General features: G+C 39.7%; 1 protein-coding gene across 1 annotated transcript; it reads right to left on the bottom strand.

Moving 5' to 3' along the window:
* Positions 1-15: 15 nt before the first annotated feature.
* On the bottom strand, positions 16-11,294 carry LOC104433660 (mannosyl-oligosaccharide glucosidase GCS1). The gene is given in 24 exon segments (XM_039307282.1): positions 16-486; positions 577-640; positions 721-783; positions 786-848; positions 972-1,044; positions 1,209-1,307; positions 1,309-1,359; positions 2,231-2,287; positions 3,596-3,646; positions 3,722-3,871; positions 4,154-4,221; positions 4,560-4,685; positions 5,191-5,264; positions 5,355-5,462; positions 5,559-5,680; positions 6,554-6,661; positions 7,049-7,131; positions 7,658-7,754; positions 7,885-7,953; positions 8,097-8,183; positions 8,858-9,014; positions 9,769-10,020; positions 10,532-10,593; positions 10,729-11,294. Coding segments are annotated over 24 exon segments (2,529 nt in total). The 5' UTR covers positions 11,029-11,294; the 3' UTR covers positions 16-341.
* Positions 11,295-16,272: the final 4,978 nt, after the last annotated feature.

The following is a 16,272-nucleotide window of genomic DNA, read 5'->3' as shown; positions in this document are numbered from 1 at the left end:
TCATCCTTTGCCATATAGCTAAATCAACTGCAATGAGCTTTGGATTTCTTGTAAGAAATCACCAGAATAAGCATCCAGCCTACAAAAACGTTAACCTAAGTTCCCTGCTGCTTAAGCAGCGTCTACGATCATTTGCAGGATGATCTTCCCAATAAGACCACATATAATCAACTTCACGTATAATGTATCCTTAGGAGGGGTATCTGACACCAGCTCTGCGTTTCCTCTCTCATTCCCATAAATCTTCCTTGGCCGTGCAACAGCGTATGATCACATCAGTAGATTTCCTCTAACCTCAGAAACAAAGAACGGGAAGCTCATTGGCGTTCGGGGAGCTATCTTTAACTTTGGGGGTAATTTTCTGACATGATCAGCAGTATGAGCGATGTCCAACCAGTAAAGAGGCGAGCACCTTTTCCATTACCCTTCGATTGATCATACTGTTCCCATAGAAACCCAGTCTGGTGGTAGTTGCGGACTATGTTTCTGCAGCAACCGACAACAATTTCAATCCACAAGTCCTAAGGGATGTCGATGATAAAAAGTCAGAAAAATGAATAAAGTGAAAATATGCACCTAATCAAGTTGCCCCTCAATTCATCGTAAATGACTTTAGCTCTGTCTCTGTATGGCCCATCCTCTGCAAAACTCAAGAAAAGATTAGGGCAACTATTCTCAGTTAAAGACATTTGAGAATGTTCGAAGGGGAGAGGGCTGTACCGGTTGAGTAGTGGTGAAGTGCAGAAAGAATCAAGTAATTCATGTTCATCCATATTGGACCCTCCAATATGGAGGGTCATGCTCTGTATTGCGCTTCATGTATAAGGTACTGTTGCATACAACGGAGATAGCCACTCATTAGCGATATTGGCAGCTGCATACCCTTACAGAGAACTAATAGTAGCTGTGAATGGATCAAGAAACTTTACAGTCACGGAAAGGGCACAATCTAACCTCGTTCTGCGAGGACCGAAGTCCATAGTCTGTCCATAAAACACTCTTGTTTGAGATAAGGTCAAGCTGCTTTTCCAAAATCCATGAGTCCTACAGTAACTAGCAGGCATGAGAAATGCATCACCGCCAAAATTTCGGAAGGTACCATAAGCCAACACACTAAAGACACGTTCACTAATTTGGAACTGTAAAAGGGAGAAATTTGGGGAAAGGAAAAATATAACTGACGAACTGGATACTGCAAAGGAACTTACAGTTGGAATTATCCTCCTCATGAATGGGAAAAGGCTGACATAACCAACATGAGGAACCAGTCTCAACGTCGGTCTTTCCAATACATCTCGGACAAGCTCCCCGAGTTGCATGATTGCTTCCAACCACGACTTCTTTCCACCTCAAACGTACCTGGAATGATGATTATCATATTCAATATCAGAGTAAATTTCAATGAAGGCACTTACATTTTTCAGTGAAGTCTAGATGTTTTAATGCATATCACAAAAATGGAAGAGAGGACTGGCATGCGTGAAGGGCTTACTGAGGATTATAACGAGAAAAGCACCCAATTTTCTGCTGTTCATGACCACAGCTGTCTCAACATGCTGTTTTCACATGACCATACAATCTGTCGTCCAGTTTCCTCCACATCATTCTACTTCCTTTTTTATGTGAATACCAACTAGTAAGCAGCCAATTCGTTTGCCCTAAATTTGTTTGAGGCATAAGGTAAGCTAATTCTCCCATGAAATGTCATAAGAAGAACCTGGGATCTAGATTTGTCTAATGATAATGGGCAATTGTCTAGTAAAAGTAAGTTCATTTTTCATTATCAGCAAATGGAACCATGGCACGTTGATTCTCAGACTAGCAAAATATTGTAGATTTTATTAGCTACCAACTGTTTTTTTAAGGATGATGATGTCTCTATAATTATAGCCAGTTATTTAATTAACGGTAAAACATCTCTTGTGACATCAAGCACCATGCAGCCCATCAATTTGTACATGAGTACCGAAATATCTTCCAACCTAGACATGGAAACAGTAAAGGTGATATGTGGGGAACAATCACCATTGATGGAGTGACAGTACACTCAAAAAGGCATGAAATTAATGTGAATGTTCTGCCGTATTATGTTACCACAGATTTCTCTGCGACATCACTATTGAGTACCAATTCTTTCAAGCAGCTTGTCCCAATCAACTATCCAGATTGAATAAATTGTGCTTGTTAATTGCCGGGGTCAGAATGAAATTGAGACATACTAACAACGTACCTTTTCTGTATGATTCCCAAAGTCATAGTAAGCTCCATCTGCAGCATCAAAGTGCATCTGGGAAAATTTAACAGCATATGAAGAGGTGGCACAAAAGTGGCTTGAAAACACAGAGGTGCAAGCACACATGCCCAATGACAAATTGGCCAAAAAACAAGCTAAGGACAAAACTACCTCTATAAGAAGGTTCTATCCATGGATAGCAGTGGTCAAACTGTTAGTTTGGCACATTATGTTCAATATTTTCTTCATATCAATGCTCAAGTCACTTTGCCTCATCTATTCAACAGACTTGCATTACAAATGGCATATCTTCAACCTTTGTGATTAATTCTTATATCTATATTCCTCTCGCTCCTTCCAGCGCAGTCAATCGCTGCTCTCCAGTTACCCTTTCTACTCACAGCCTACCGATTGCACCTCCTCAATGTTTGTCATGTATCAGATGAGTTTGCTTTGACGTTCCAGGGAGCATACCTAAACCAAGTTGCATTCCCCATTGTTGGAATCAGCACTGCTGATCTTTATAATCTAATCCGGGTAATGAATTAACGGGGATATAGCAATAAGGCTTTAATTGCTTAGCTCCATTCAGCAAGCCCCTATTTATTTTTTGTAGTGCTATCGATCTATAGGCAGAGCTTTATAAGCCGTAATTAACAATACATCCCCACATATTACCACATGAGGAAACATTCCGGAAGAAAACAATTGCAATTTACTTCAGTTTAACCAATCATCATAAACATCCCGTTATTAACATAAAAACCATAACCACCACAAAAGCCACATTGCCAGGTCCATGCCCACAATCTCTATCGACAACCTGGCAATGCCTTTTGCACCACTGTACATACATCTTAGATGATGGCACCAAAAAGTTATCATCTAAAAAGCCATGATCTCTAAACAAACAGTACTGTTGTAACGGACGCTCTGCTTGGGTTGGCAGGTCATTCTTACTACCATCACTTGGACCACAAATCAAATCCATCTTATTGTTGCTCTTATGTCGAGGACTGGAAAAATAAGGTCATCGCGTTAAGGTGGCAAAGATAGAATGTGGTAATAAACATCATTAGCAGGAAGCAGTTTGAATGCATTGCAGCTTTGAATACAAGAAAGACACATCTCGACTTATAGATCTGTACCAAGATTGAATGGACAAGATGGCCTTGGGCCAGAGAAAAAGAACGAAAATGCTGCCCCCAAAAAATCACACACACCAGTTCAAAAGAAATCCACGTAATTTTTCATAATACTAACATTGGCTAACTGCGCAACACCAGTTGAAAAGGACATGTACATCCAAAAAATTACTAAATGTTTAAAATAACTATGGATTCCACCGTAATGATGTCTGACCTGATTAAGATAGTCAAAATCTGCAAGTAGCTTAGCTGTTGCACTGTAATCCTGCATTGTTTGACTTAGATGATCAGAAAAAGGTACATGAACGTTTGAATTTCCTAATAAATGTATGATCTTCACCTTTATAGTTTTGTCTTCCTTTCCCAAAAGAGTTCCAATTGAATGCATGCAATCAGCAGCAAGAAGTATCCAGCACCTAAGATCTAAGTGGCGTTCATCTTCACTAGGATGTGAGGCTCGTGGATAGTCATCCAATCCTGAGGAAAGTGTCTGCAGATGCAAAAGCATTGTGAAATTACAATGCTATTTTATCTCAAGAAACTACTCAACAGTCCTACATGACAGTGAAAAGTTTCTCTTAAAGGCAGAAGCAAGGTAAAATACAAGTGGCAGGGCATTCATGACCATGGTGCGCGTATTTATTTGAATAATCCTGAAGACAAATTCTAGTCCACATGTCAATTATAACTCCGGCAGCTATACACCAAAATATAAGAGTGGACTCTAACCACTTTCTAAGGCCTTCAAATACAAAATAGAGAAGGGGAGGACCTTTGGATTGAGCTCACGGAGGGTCGTGCTATCCCGCCCATGCCAATAATAGCTTCGCTTCTCCTTCCCTACATACATGGAATCCAAGTCAACATTAAATAAATTGCACTAGGTACCAGCACATTCAAGTGTTAATTAAAGCAGAAGTCTATAGTTTATCCTTTTTTACTCTCAGAATCACCCAAGATGAGAATCCAATATTTAGAAAAAGTGTCCCATCAATTTCTTTCTGGATAGAAGATGACAAAATTGGAAGAAAAAAAGAATACTCTAAGCAGGAAAAGCTTGCGAAAAGAGTTTCTGCTACATATGCCTGGAAATGCAAGAAGTCTCTTGCATCCTGACCAGCATAATAGGGGTCACTTTTTTTTTTCGTCTCTTGATCACAAGCGGATATCCATGATACCTGACTGAGTCGTATTGAACCATTGAAACCAGGCATCAAGACGATCAGATGCAGATTCTAGGAAGGAAGAGATCTTGTCGCTTTCAGCAGCATTGAACTTTTTCGCTTTCATGCCATCAATTAAATCTGAAACAGACAGAACTCATATCAGCAAGTTAAAAATCTATGTACCAAAGAAGTATTTTCAAAAGGAGTGCACAGAGAACACAAAAACACACAGGCACGGGCACAGGCACAAAACACGCACACACGGACGTGCCCGTTTTACACTAACGACTTCTTCATTTTGGGGTGAGAAGACTTGCCTCATTACTTCCCACAGGGCAAGAGGTGCACCTAACCCACCGAACCACTCATCATATTTGCATTTTAAAGAATTCGGACCAAGTGGCACTAAATTAACAGGAGCCACTGACAGGATATGATTTTATCACAACAAAATGACTTCCACATATTTGCATGAGCCTGGATAGCAAAATATCATAGGGAAAATACTGATTCTGCTGACAAAATGATGGATACTTCTTTCATAAGCTTTTCTAGTATGAAGGAGCATTGGTGATCTCTAATTTGATTCAATCTGTCCATAGACATCTATCTAGAATGCAAAAGCATCTGATAAAATACTTACCGCGTAAAACCAGAAACAATGTTGGTGGATTCCCATTACTTGGATGCTGTGGAACAAATTCCTCAGGGACTTTACTGTGATATATAGCAATATGCATTAAATTATTTCAACACAAACAACACTTAAGCCCTCCACAGAGCACACAAGTTTGATTAAGTTCCCACCTAAGAGCTTCAGCCCCCAATATCTGTTCACGGGGAATCCAGCCATCAATGTTCATTAAGTCCAACCAGTGGCCAAGAATATCCAAACAAATCCGAATATCCCAACGCCTGCATCCAGAAAGTGTAGGCAATCCGCTAATCAGGCAGATTACTACTTCAATTCTAGTGGGCAGAATTTCAATTATATGGATGAATGCAACTGACCAGATCAGCAGCTGATGGAAACCTTCATCCCACAAAAAGCCCCTAGGAAAGAATGGACGGCTTGGGACAGCAGAGTATAGCTCAGCTGGCCAATAGGAGAGATAATCATTATGCCTTTGAAGCTGCAAGAACAAAAATCAAGGTAATCAACACACATAAACATCCTCACAAGAAGCACAGAATATACAGGATATTTACACAATGGAAAAGCTAGGGCTGATAGAGAAGATTCCTGTGCATTTCAATAAGTTAGTCTACATGTAATCAACATCAGAACATCCCATTCTATGGCTGATTAGTTTAACAGAAAAAGCAAGATAGCATGTTATCAAAAGCTTTCTCCATAAATTGAGGTACCAGAACTCCTCAGTTATCATGAAATGATCATGCGGACAACTATGCAAAATCTACAATGTCATCCCTAATATCGCATTGCACGGAGGTTTGATGTTCAGCCATCAAAGCTTCAAGTTCAACCATGGTCAAACTTGGAGTTGACATCAACGGAATAGGAGAGCTTTTGAATTAGTTATTAGAGAGAACACAACTCAATATCTACTTATGGACAAAAGATGTACATACCCATTAGTTAAGATGAAAAATCTACCACAAACATAGACAATGACATTATCAAGGAGCATTTATTTCTCACCAGTCCCTAGTTGAAAGCACAGCAACAGTTTGCACGTGTTTTCATGTTCAAATTTAAGAACTCGCATCAGAGGACAGGTCCATCATCAATCACCAATTCAACACTGGCTCCTTTGACACAAGATTCAGTTCCCGCCACTTTTTAGGGTTTACGGACTGTCCCATGGACAGTGTCTATGTGGAGACGGTTTGCTTTTAACTGTGCAGCCTTGGACTATTACAATGTGAAGAATGAATAAAGAGCTATAAACTCACATAGTGCTAATGAATGGATCAAGACATGAATAGACTTACATCAACATAATTACACCACAATCCCACTACAAGAGCTCAATCTAACTTACATTAGCAGCTGCAGGGACAGATATTTTGGACTGGCCATAGAAGTAGCCAATGCCTCCCAACATGTTGCCAATAGCAGCCTTTCCAACTACTATGGATTCCTTATCAAGCTGAAAGGGAAATGCCGTTCAATTTTAAGACAATCAACTGGCATATCAAATGAAACTTTAGCGGAACTTAAACAATCAAATGGCTCTTCTCCAAAATGCAAACCAACTTGTAGTGCATGCCAACTTATATATTCTTTTAAAGCTGAAAACAAAGATCTGCCTTGACAACTAGGAAAGGCAAACTTTCATTATCATTTCAAGGAGCCACAAAGAAAGATAGAGCTTGACCTTGTGAGACAGCCACGGATTAAACTATAAGTGTCTAAACATTCATTCTGATACACTTCCCACATCTTATTGATAAACAGCAGCGGGTCCTTTCCAATGCAGTGTAATGAATTGAATGGTGAAGTGGCTATGATACGAATGACATCTTAAGTTTGGTACCTTGTCAGCCAGGTTAAAGGTCTTTTCAAATTTGTTGTTGAATTCTCTTTGCTTTTCCTCCAAGCGGCTTGTCAATGATTCACCTAAATATCAAGTAGTCAAAATTGAAAGGGTAACAAATTTTGAACAGAGATCCTTCACACCAAAAGTGTTTCACTCAAGTGAGACAATCCAAAATGTTTAGTTGCAAGTCATGCCAATTTCTCCTACTTTATTGAAGTAACAATTTTTTATCGGCTTGAGTTGACCAATGACGACCTAACCTTGTACCAGGAGGAAATGGGGGTTGCTTTTTAGAGAACAGCAACATCCATAAACTTAAAAAATCTGATAATCTGTATGTTTGAGAAAACGCTACCCACAAAAGGCCATTTTCCCTCAGCATCAACCGATGCATATTAGCTACCTAACTTGGAGAAATTACTTCTGCCCTTAAATTAAATAGGAGAACACACTTTGTGATAGAAATGCCAAGTTGCCAGAATGATTTGTTATAAAACTGCAATAACAGATTTTATTTATATACAAAACAAACTGAGATTAAAGCATTTTAATAACATAAAACCAACATTGAAAACTAGTGACCAGATCAGCCTCAATAGGATATACCTGTAAGACTGCTGACACGTTCTTTAACCCTTGACCTTTCAGAACCAACTCCAGATACAAAAGCAATATCCATTTTAACAGGAATCCTGGCAGAAATCTTCGTAAAAAAGGACATACACCATGAGAAGCCAGATCAAAATATAAGTACAGAAGAAGCATCCTCCTGCATTAGTAAAAAAATGTAATTACTCAGCAAGATCATGTTTACTATTATCATGATCACATACCTGGAAAACTAAGACATTTGAAGAATGATGGGTTGAGTCAGACAATTGCAGCCCTCCATATTTTCTTGCCTAATAGAACATAATCACATATGCAACAAAACCATAGAATATAACCATATAAGTTACAAAACCTTAATAAAGCAGAACATATATATTTTTTTCTGATACAAAAACTCTACCAAAAATATTCAAATAAGAAATCAATGACCTACTTGTGCCCCAAGATTTTCTTGGACAAGATCAGATAAATTATGCATATGAGGTGTCCTAAAACCCAAGTAATGCATTTCGATATCATCCTGCAAAAGGGACAATTGGCTATAAATTAATATGTCAGTGAGATAGGAAGCACGACCAACTTACATTAATGATAAATATATTCAATGCAGAAAGTACAAAAATGATCCAGAAAGAAGGCACTACTTACTAGAGCAAAAGCATGGGAAATGATGTTTTTTGTCAGGAAAAAGCCTAGTGACTACTTAGCAAAGGCATGCAAAACCCTTTTAGAGTAAATGGTAATGGGACATAATATTTCTCTAAGGAACTTGCAGATAACAGCCTACTGAATTTGCTGCATCCCACCACTACTGCAATCAAGGCATTGAGTGAACTGCACCATGTACATCATTTTAACATGTTTGTACAAGCAAATATCAGAGAGGGCAATTGTGGGCACTCACAAGCAAGCAAACAGATGAAGCTGCCAATTAAATGACTAGGTGGTCAATTTGATGCAAGTCAGTACCATAAAACTGAACCTGGGAGAGGTCATGGAAGTTCTTAGAGAAGATTATTGAGTGGATGTCATTTACTAACGATCTCTTGTAGCACATGAAGAAAGAAGAATATGTATCGGCATGGGGCATTTATTACTGGTGCAAATCATTCATTATTTTTGTCAACAAAAAGAGCCTCCCATAAGAGTAAAAGCAGCAAAGATGTTAGCATCTGAACTGAATTTGGACGTTACCGTTGATTTCAAATGCAACTGCCAATCTCCAATGTCCGACTTTGTACCTGATGCCAAGAGAGTGAGATCACGATTTTTCAAGGCATCTGTGCTCATATCTAGAGCATTTCCATCTTCATCTGCCAAATAGAAAAGAGATGCGAATTTTTCCAAATTTCTTTATCTGGAGTAGATCTGTGAATAGACAAAATTTACAAATCCATGTCAATGACAAAGATTAGATGGAAGAGCAAAGAAGGTTTCTCTCTGTTTGGGCCAACCAGAGTGTTTATTTATGAGAAGCCAACATGCTGCCATTGAGAAACTAAAGATCAACACAATTGACCTAGACTAATTTTCTCCAAGATTCAGGAGTCACACAAAAATGCAGCCTTCTAAGCCACTAAAGTAATGAACGTGTTGGGAAAATTTAAAGAAACAAAATTTACAAACAGAAGCTTTAGACAACTAGGATAGGATCTGCAAATCACCGTAACAACTATTTCCACTGAGTAACTTAATGCCTTTTCAATCACTCCTCTCAAACATTCTCCTCATTCAGATCAACGGATTACAAAATAGTATACCATGCATTATGTTTCATATGCTGTTACAGAGGTATGTGAACGGTAAGGTAAAATGGAAAATCATGAAAAGAATGGCTTGATAAGACAAGGGAATATAATCACCAGAGGTATTATTCTGATCCATCTAGAATTGGGCACTATACTGATACATTCATAATCATCAGCATGGTACAATTGGGTACCAGATTCACAGTTCCATTATGAACTATAAGTAGGTATCACAAGATAAAATTTCATGGCAATCATATCAACAAAAAATATATGCAGTAATTATGTGCATTTAATAAAGTAAGCATAGAATGATAAAATTGCATGTAAATCTCAGGCGGATGTTGAGATAGTTACTTTGGGCTTTGCACCTCAATTCGCACTGCCCAGTCTCCCCCATAACCACTTCCAACTTCCTTGGATTTCAAGAAACTTGTTGCCAATACCGTGCCATGATCGACCAACACCTGATGCCCAAAATCACGGCCATTATGGCTGGTCCATCCATAAGAACTTAGTCCATCACTATCTTGGCAGACATGGCGTAGGGAGTACCTCCCATCGGTTACACCAATCCACATTAAGCCAGCAAGCAGAGAACGTGGCACTCTGCGAAAAGAGCAGTTAATTACGACCAGGCTATCTTTGGCATAAAAATCAGGAATATCTCAACTGAATAGTCGGAAGAAATAGCTTAACCAACAATTTCCATCCCCAAAGCAGGGAAAATTCGCAAAGTAGGTGCATACACGCTTCTCGTATGAACTTACTATAAGTCCACATAAAGTGTGATAATCCAAATCAAGATCCTTCAAAAATGATGGTGAAGAGCCAAACAAATTTATTGATGAAATTTTCATTATTGTAATTAAAAGAGATGCAAGGGTATACAACAACTCAGAAAAACATGATGAACCGCTGAACCCAGTGGCATTGAAAATTTCCAGATGAAATATGAAAGATAGCACATGATGCTTCAAAAAATTATAAAAATGCATTTCCAGTTTTTGACCACCTTATGCAAAAAGAAAATGCCGGAACAGTGCATTCATTCATGGCTACAGCTTTCACCCGATCCTCTATCCTTCAAAAACAATAGCTATGACAGTAAAAGGATCACCTCGCTCGAATTCCTAGATAAATATGAGGCCTGTATGTTCCCCAGTACAAGCTCTCTCTGTGCTCCCTTGAAACTGCCAAAACCAAAACCATCGGAATCTCAGAAACTAGAAATCATAAGCGCACATCCACAACACGTTCGTTCGGCAGGCCCAGCTAGAATACATACAAAAGCATATCGATGAAAATCGAAGTAACCTGAGGAAGGTCCATGATCTTCGGAGCAGGGAACGGCGTCACGACCCTCGGCCGCTTCGCTTCCTCCGCCGGCTTAACCAGGTGATTGACCATGAAAAATATGACCAGAAACGCGACGGCGCCGGCGCCGAGCACGTATTTGAGGTTAACGTCAAGGTTTCTGAGGAAACCGCCGCCGCTCTTGCTTCTATCTCTGTGGCGCCTCAAGGAAGGCCTCGCGGTCTGCGAAGGATCGCCGTCGCCGGAATCAGGCCCGGACTTGGTCCTGCTCCGGGCGGTCCTTCGTCCACCTCCGGTCATGATTGAGTCAACGGGAGTCGCCGGTTCACGGATTGTCTGCAAGATTGATCAGTGAGAGCGAGCCATCGAGCGATCTCGAGGCTCGATAGAGACTTGTAGCAGAGACAGAGAGATGAGGAGACGAGATGATAGGTGATGGATGAATTTAAGAGGCTTTGGTTCGTGAGCTTCGTCCTCGGTCAAGTCAAAATGAGACTGGCTGCCAGCATCATTCTGGAACTGGAACTAGAATTTGGAACTCCACAGAGAGAGAAAGGGGGAGAGAGAAAGGGGGAGAGCGGCAAAGCCATGGCAGGGGCACCGGCGAAGGGGCAAATGGGCCATGCTCACGAAAGAGAAGGCCCAAACAGTTCCGGATGGCATTGGGCCTCGGCCGGAATCTCGACACGGCTCGTATGACAGTTGTATCGATAGCCCGGCCTGGACTCAAAGAAGGTCCAGATCATCCCGTTACCTGAATCCGATCCATCTGCTTTATTGTAATTAACGTTTGTTTAAAGGGATAATCACACAAATAATTCTTGAAATTTAGTCAGTATGTGTGACGTCCTCAGCACGTCACGCCTAAGTGACTATCCAATTCTTTTTCATTTTTTAAGTATATGCGGAAATGTGTAACGAGAACCCGGTACGAAATACTTTCAAGCAACGCAAGTGAAAACATAGAACCAGGCCATTTCCTTTTTTTTTTATTTACATATTTTTGACCACCTAGGTTGGTACACTACGGATCAAAATGTTCCTTCTCCAAGCTATGCCAAAATTCTATTTACGGTGCTACTCCAACCACCATATTGTCTATCTACATAGCCATCCATATAACCAAATCTTGGTCTTTTCAAAAATTGCTATCCACATCCTTTGGGCCCTCGTCCTACTCAACCCCGGTGTCTGCATAGTGGTCCCACTAGATGCCCATCAATCCGGGCGTAGATAGTGATATTGCTAGTATAAACACCTAGAGGGGGGGTGAATAGGTGCACAAACAATTTTTCTCAAATACGGAAGCAATAGATTGAAATACGATCGATGTAGAGAGAGTAAGGAAGAGAAAATCAAACACAGGATTTATAGTGGTTCGCTTATTCCAAGCCTACGTCCACTCTTCCGCACCGACACCCCACCGGCCGGATTTCACTATGATCAAAAGAGAAGTTACAAGACAGCCTTGCCTTGATTCCACGGTGTGTAGATGTTCTATCACACCTCCTCAAGGTCTCTCACAAATATAGACTCTTTTGTATACAAGTATTCGCTCAAGAGATTTATCTAAACAAATAGGAGCTTTCAGATTTTGGAATTCTTCTATCGCGCACTCTACTTAAACAATTAAGAACGTCTTCCTTATATACTCCTTTATGCCATCATACCCGTTGGCACTTTCCAAAGGAATTCCTCCAATCTACCCGTTGAACGGAATCAATTAGGAAGATCGTTCGAGCTATTAAAGGAACGTGTTGATAGCCCATCAATCGTTCGCCCATACAATCGGGATCTCGGTTTCCATAAGTAGAACCTTCCAATAATATTTAGACAATCATCGAATCTTCAGTCATTGAATCAATCTTGATCAATCAAAGGATTCCGATACGTCTTCTCCACTACCACGAGATCTTCTCCGGATGATAAGGTTAAATCCCGAACAAAACATCCGGGATAACCTTTCTTCAACGGATTAGTGACTCACAATGAGGATAGACTTTGAGTCTTGAGTCCGCTGTTCGGAAGTTTTCGACTTTAACCAACGTAGTCCGCCGACCTTCGACTAGACCGACTAAACATTTTGTCAACTTCATCTATTCTCCTGTCCTTCACCAGTTCAAGTGTAGCCCCAGCAATGGAAACTTTGATTGGTTGATATCTGCCTCTCTCAACTTCTAGCACATCTACCAGCATATTCATATCCACAACATAGTCTTGTTCTTTAACATCGAAGGAGAATCTATTCGCATCCAAAAGCTAAGATTTGAATAGAAATATGCAAATAATTCAAGATAAGCCTCAAGAGAGTCGAGCAAAACTTTTCAAGTTGAAGATAACGAACTTTTCCCTCAAGTTCACTTTCACAAAGATCCGTAAAATCAAAGTCCACACTTCTAGGGTTTATTACCCCACGCTTCAAGAATTTCGACGTAGATCCTTTTGTTTCTTTGATCTCGAACAAATCTCCCATTTTTCCTTGAATTTCAGCCGCAATACCCATTTTCGGTTGAAATAGACCAATGATTGTCATCATCATTCCCATCTACAGGATTTGGCCCTCGCCTCACGAGGATCACTTGGGATATTCGCAAGGGTTTCCTCGCCCACCCCTTTACGAGCGGTTCCCAAACTTTCCATTCTTTTCGTAAAAGATATATTCGTTCCTATATCCTTTTTCTTTAACAAAATCATCAACATAGTTCGAATTCCTTTTAAAGCACGATATAGCTTGTAGATAAAAGCGGGCTTTTGAACTCTTACGTGGTCTGCCTCCTCGATGATTTCTTCCCCGATGCCGATCAACAACGCCTGAGGACTAGATGGTGGAGAATGACGCCGCCGAGAATGTTGTGGGCTCGGTTGCCGATCCGGAGAAACTTCATCTTCGCAAGATCAAGTGCGTAGGCCCTCACTCATTCTCTCGTGGTCCCCCGCTTGCGATTCTTGACGACTTTCGTGAAGAAGACATCTTTAACAAGTGTTTGGAAGTTTCCTAGCTTGACTTTCCCAGAAAAGATGATAACTTTTTGAAGATTTAGCGAAGAAGACAAACGGGAATGGAGGATCGATGCTTTCTAGGGTTTTTGAGAGAGAGTAGAAAAGTGAAGAGAAATCGACAAGTGCTTGTTCGGTTAAAAAGAAGAATAAACAAACCATCACAAAGGAAATAAAAATATGCCTTTTCAAAATAACTTTTTTTATCCGCAAAAATAGTTATTTCAAAAATAACTTCCTTTTGAAAATGAATCGATGCAATATTTATGTTAATTAAATATAGCAACAATTTAAACACAGTCTGATGATCGTACCTTTTCAAAATAAGATTGGAGAGAGAAAGACTTACAGTCTGAAGGTCGAGACAAGACTATGTTGATAAAGTCTTGTAAGCTTGAGTCTGAAAGTCTTTAGACTTTGATATCTTCATACCTCAAAATGTTGAGTCCGGACCGTATAGACTCAAATTGATTTTTCTCCAAAGGCTTTGTGAATATATCCGCCATTGATTCTTTGAGTCAACAAATTGAATTGAAACATCTCCATTTTGAACGTGATCTCTAATAAAGTGATGTCGAATTTCTATATGCTTTGCTCTTGAGTGGAGAATTGATTTTTGGTGAGGTTGATAGCGCGGTGTTGTCGCAATTAATCTCCGTGCATGAGTCTTCAATTTCAAAGTCTCTTAACCGTTGTTTTATCCATAGAATTTGCGAACAAATGCAGCTTTTCCAAGAGCTACATACTCGCTTCGTTGTTGAAAGAGACACAAAGTGCTTTGTTTCCTTGAAAACCAAGACACGCCCCGCTTCCAAGCAATTGGCAAGTTCCCGAAGTGCTCTTTCTATCAACTCGCAACCGCCAGATTCGCGTCCGAATATCCTGAAGATACCAAAGACCGATGCTTGATGATGAAGCGACGTATTTAATGATGCGTTTCGCAAAGACCGAGATGAGATTCTCAGGATCCGATTGAAACCTAGCACAGATGCAAACACTCAACAAAATATCAGGTCTAGAGGCAAAGTAAGATAAAGAAGTGATCCAATAATACTCATGTACAGCTTTTGATCAACTTTCTTCCCTTCTTCATCTTTGTCTATCTTTAAAGAACTTGACATTGGAATGTCGACCTTTTGCAATTCTCCAACCCAAACCTTTTGACAAGATCATTCACATATTTTTCTTGATAAATAAAAGTTCCTTCCTTCAATTGTTTTATTTGAAGACCAAGAAAGAATGTTAATTCTCCCATCATACTCATTTCAAACTCATCCCGCATAGACTTAGAAAATTTCTTGCACGATTCTCATTAGAGGATCCGAAAATAATGTCATCCACATATATTTGAACAAGTAAGAAACTTTTGTTTTCCTTCTTGATAAATAAGGTCGTATCTACTTTACCTTGACAAAACCATTTTGAATTAAAAACTTACTCAATCGTCGTACCAAGCCCGAGGTGCTTGCTTTAAACCATACAAAGCCTTTTTCACCAAGACCGAGTCCGCTTCTTGGGGTCTTCAAACCCTGGTGGTTGTTCCACATATACTTCCTCATGGATAAATCCATTTAGGAAGGCGTTTACGTCCATTTGGAATAACTCCGAAATTCTTATAATGTGCAAACGCAAGTAATAGTCGAATAGCTTCTAACCTTGCCACCGGAGCGTAAGTCTCATCATAGTCTATTCCTTCTTCTTGCGTATATCCCTTGGCCACGAGTCTTGCTTTATTTCGTACGACTTTTCCTTTTTCTCGTTCATCTTGTTTCAAAACCCATTTAGCTCCAATAACAGCTTTTACCTTTAGGTTTGGATGTCAATTTCAGACATTATTTATGCCGAATCGTTCGAGCTCTTTCTTGCATAGCTTCAATCCAGCTTTCATCGATAAAGCTTCTTCTATGCTCTTTGGTTCAATTTTAAACGAGTGCCACAAAGACTAGACTCTTCGCCTTTTGGATCTAGTGCGAATTCCTTCATTCATTTCGCCGATTATAAGATCTTTGGGATGACCGGACTTATGCTTCCAGATTATTTGTTGATTTGTCCGGTTGATGATCTCTTTCTTTGTTTAGATCTTCACGAACATCTTGAAGCTGGTTTTCCAGTCCGAGATGCTTCTTGAGTTGTAGACTTTGGAGGGTCTCAGAGTGTGCCCGACTCTTCTTGATGAGTCCGACTTGATTCATCTTGCGTTGAGTCTTGAAATTTGACATTCATTGACTCCTCCACACCTGGCTCTTCTTGTTATAGACTCGTAGGCTTTGCTTGAAGTAGAATATCCAAAGAAGATACCTTCATCCGATCTTTCTTCAAACTTACCAACTCGATCTTTGCATTTTTCAATATGAAACATTTGCACCCAAATACATGAAAGTATGAAACAATAGGCTTCTTATCTTTGAATAACTCATAAGGGGTTTTTCAAGAATAGATCTTAAGAAGACTCTATTGATGATATAGCAAGTTGTTGAAATGTTTTCATTTCAAAATTGAGAAGAAATTTTACTTTCAATTAAAAGAGTTCTAGCCATTTCTTGAAGA

This window comes from Eucalyptus grandis, chromosome 2 (genome assembly GCF_016545825.1).
Source record: "Eucalyptus grandis isolate ANBG69807.140 chromosome 2, ASM1654582v1, whole genome shotgun sequence".
Classification (NCBI taxonomy): Eukaryota; Viridiplantae; Streptophyta; class Magnoliopsida; order Myrtales; family Myrtaceae; genus Eucalyptus; species Eucalyptus grandis.
This window is presented reverse-complemented; position numbering and strand designations above follow the sequence as displayed.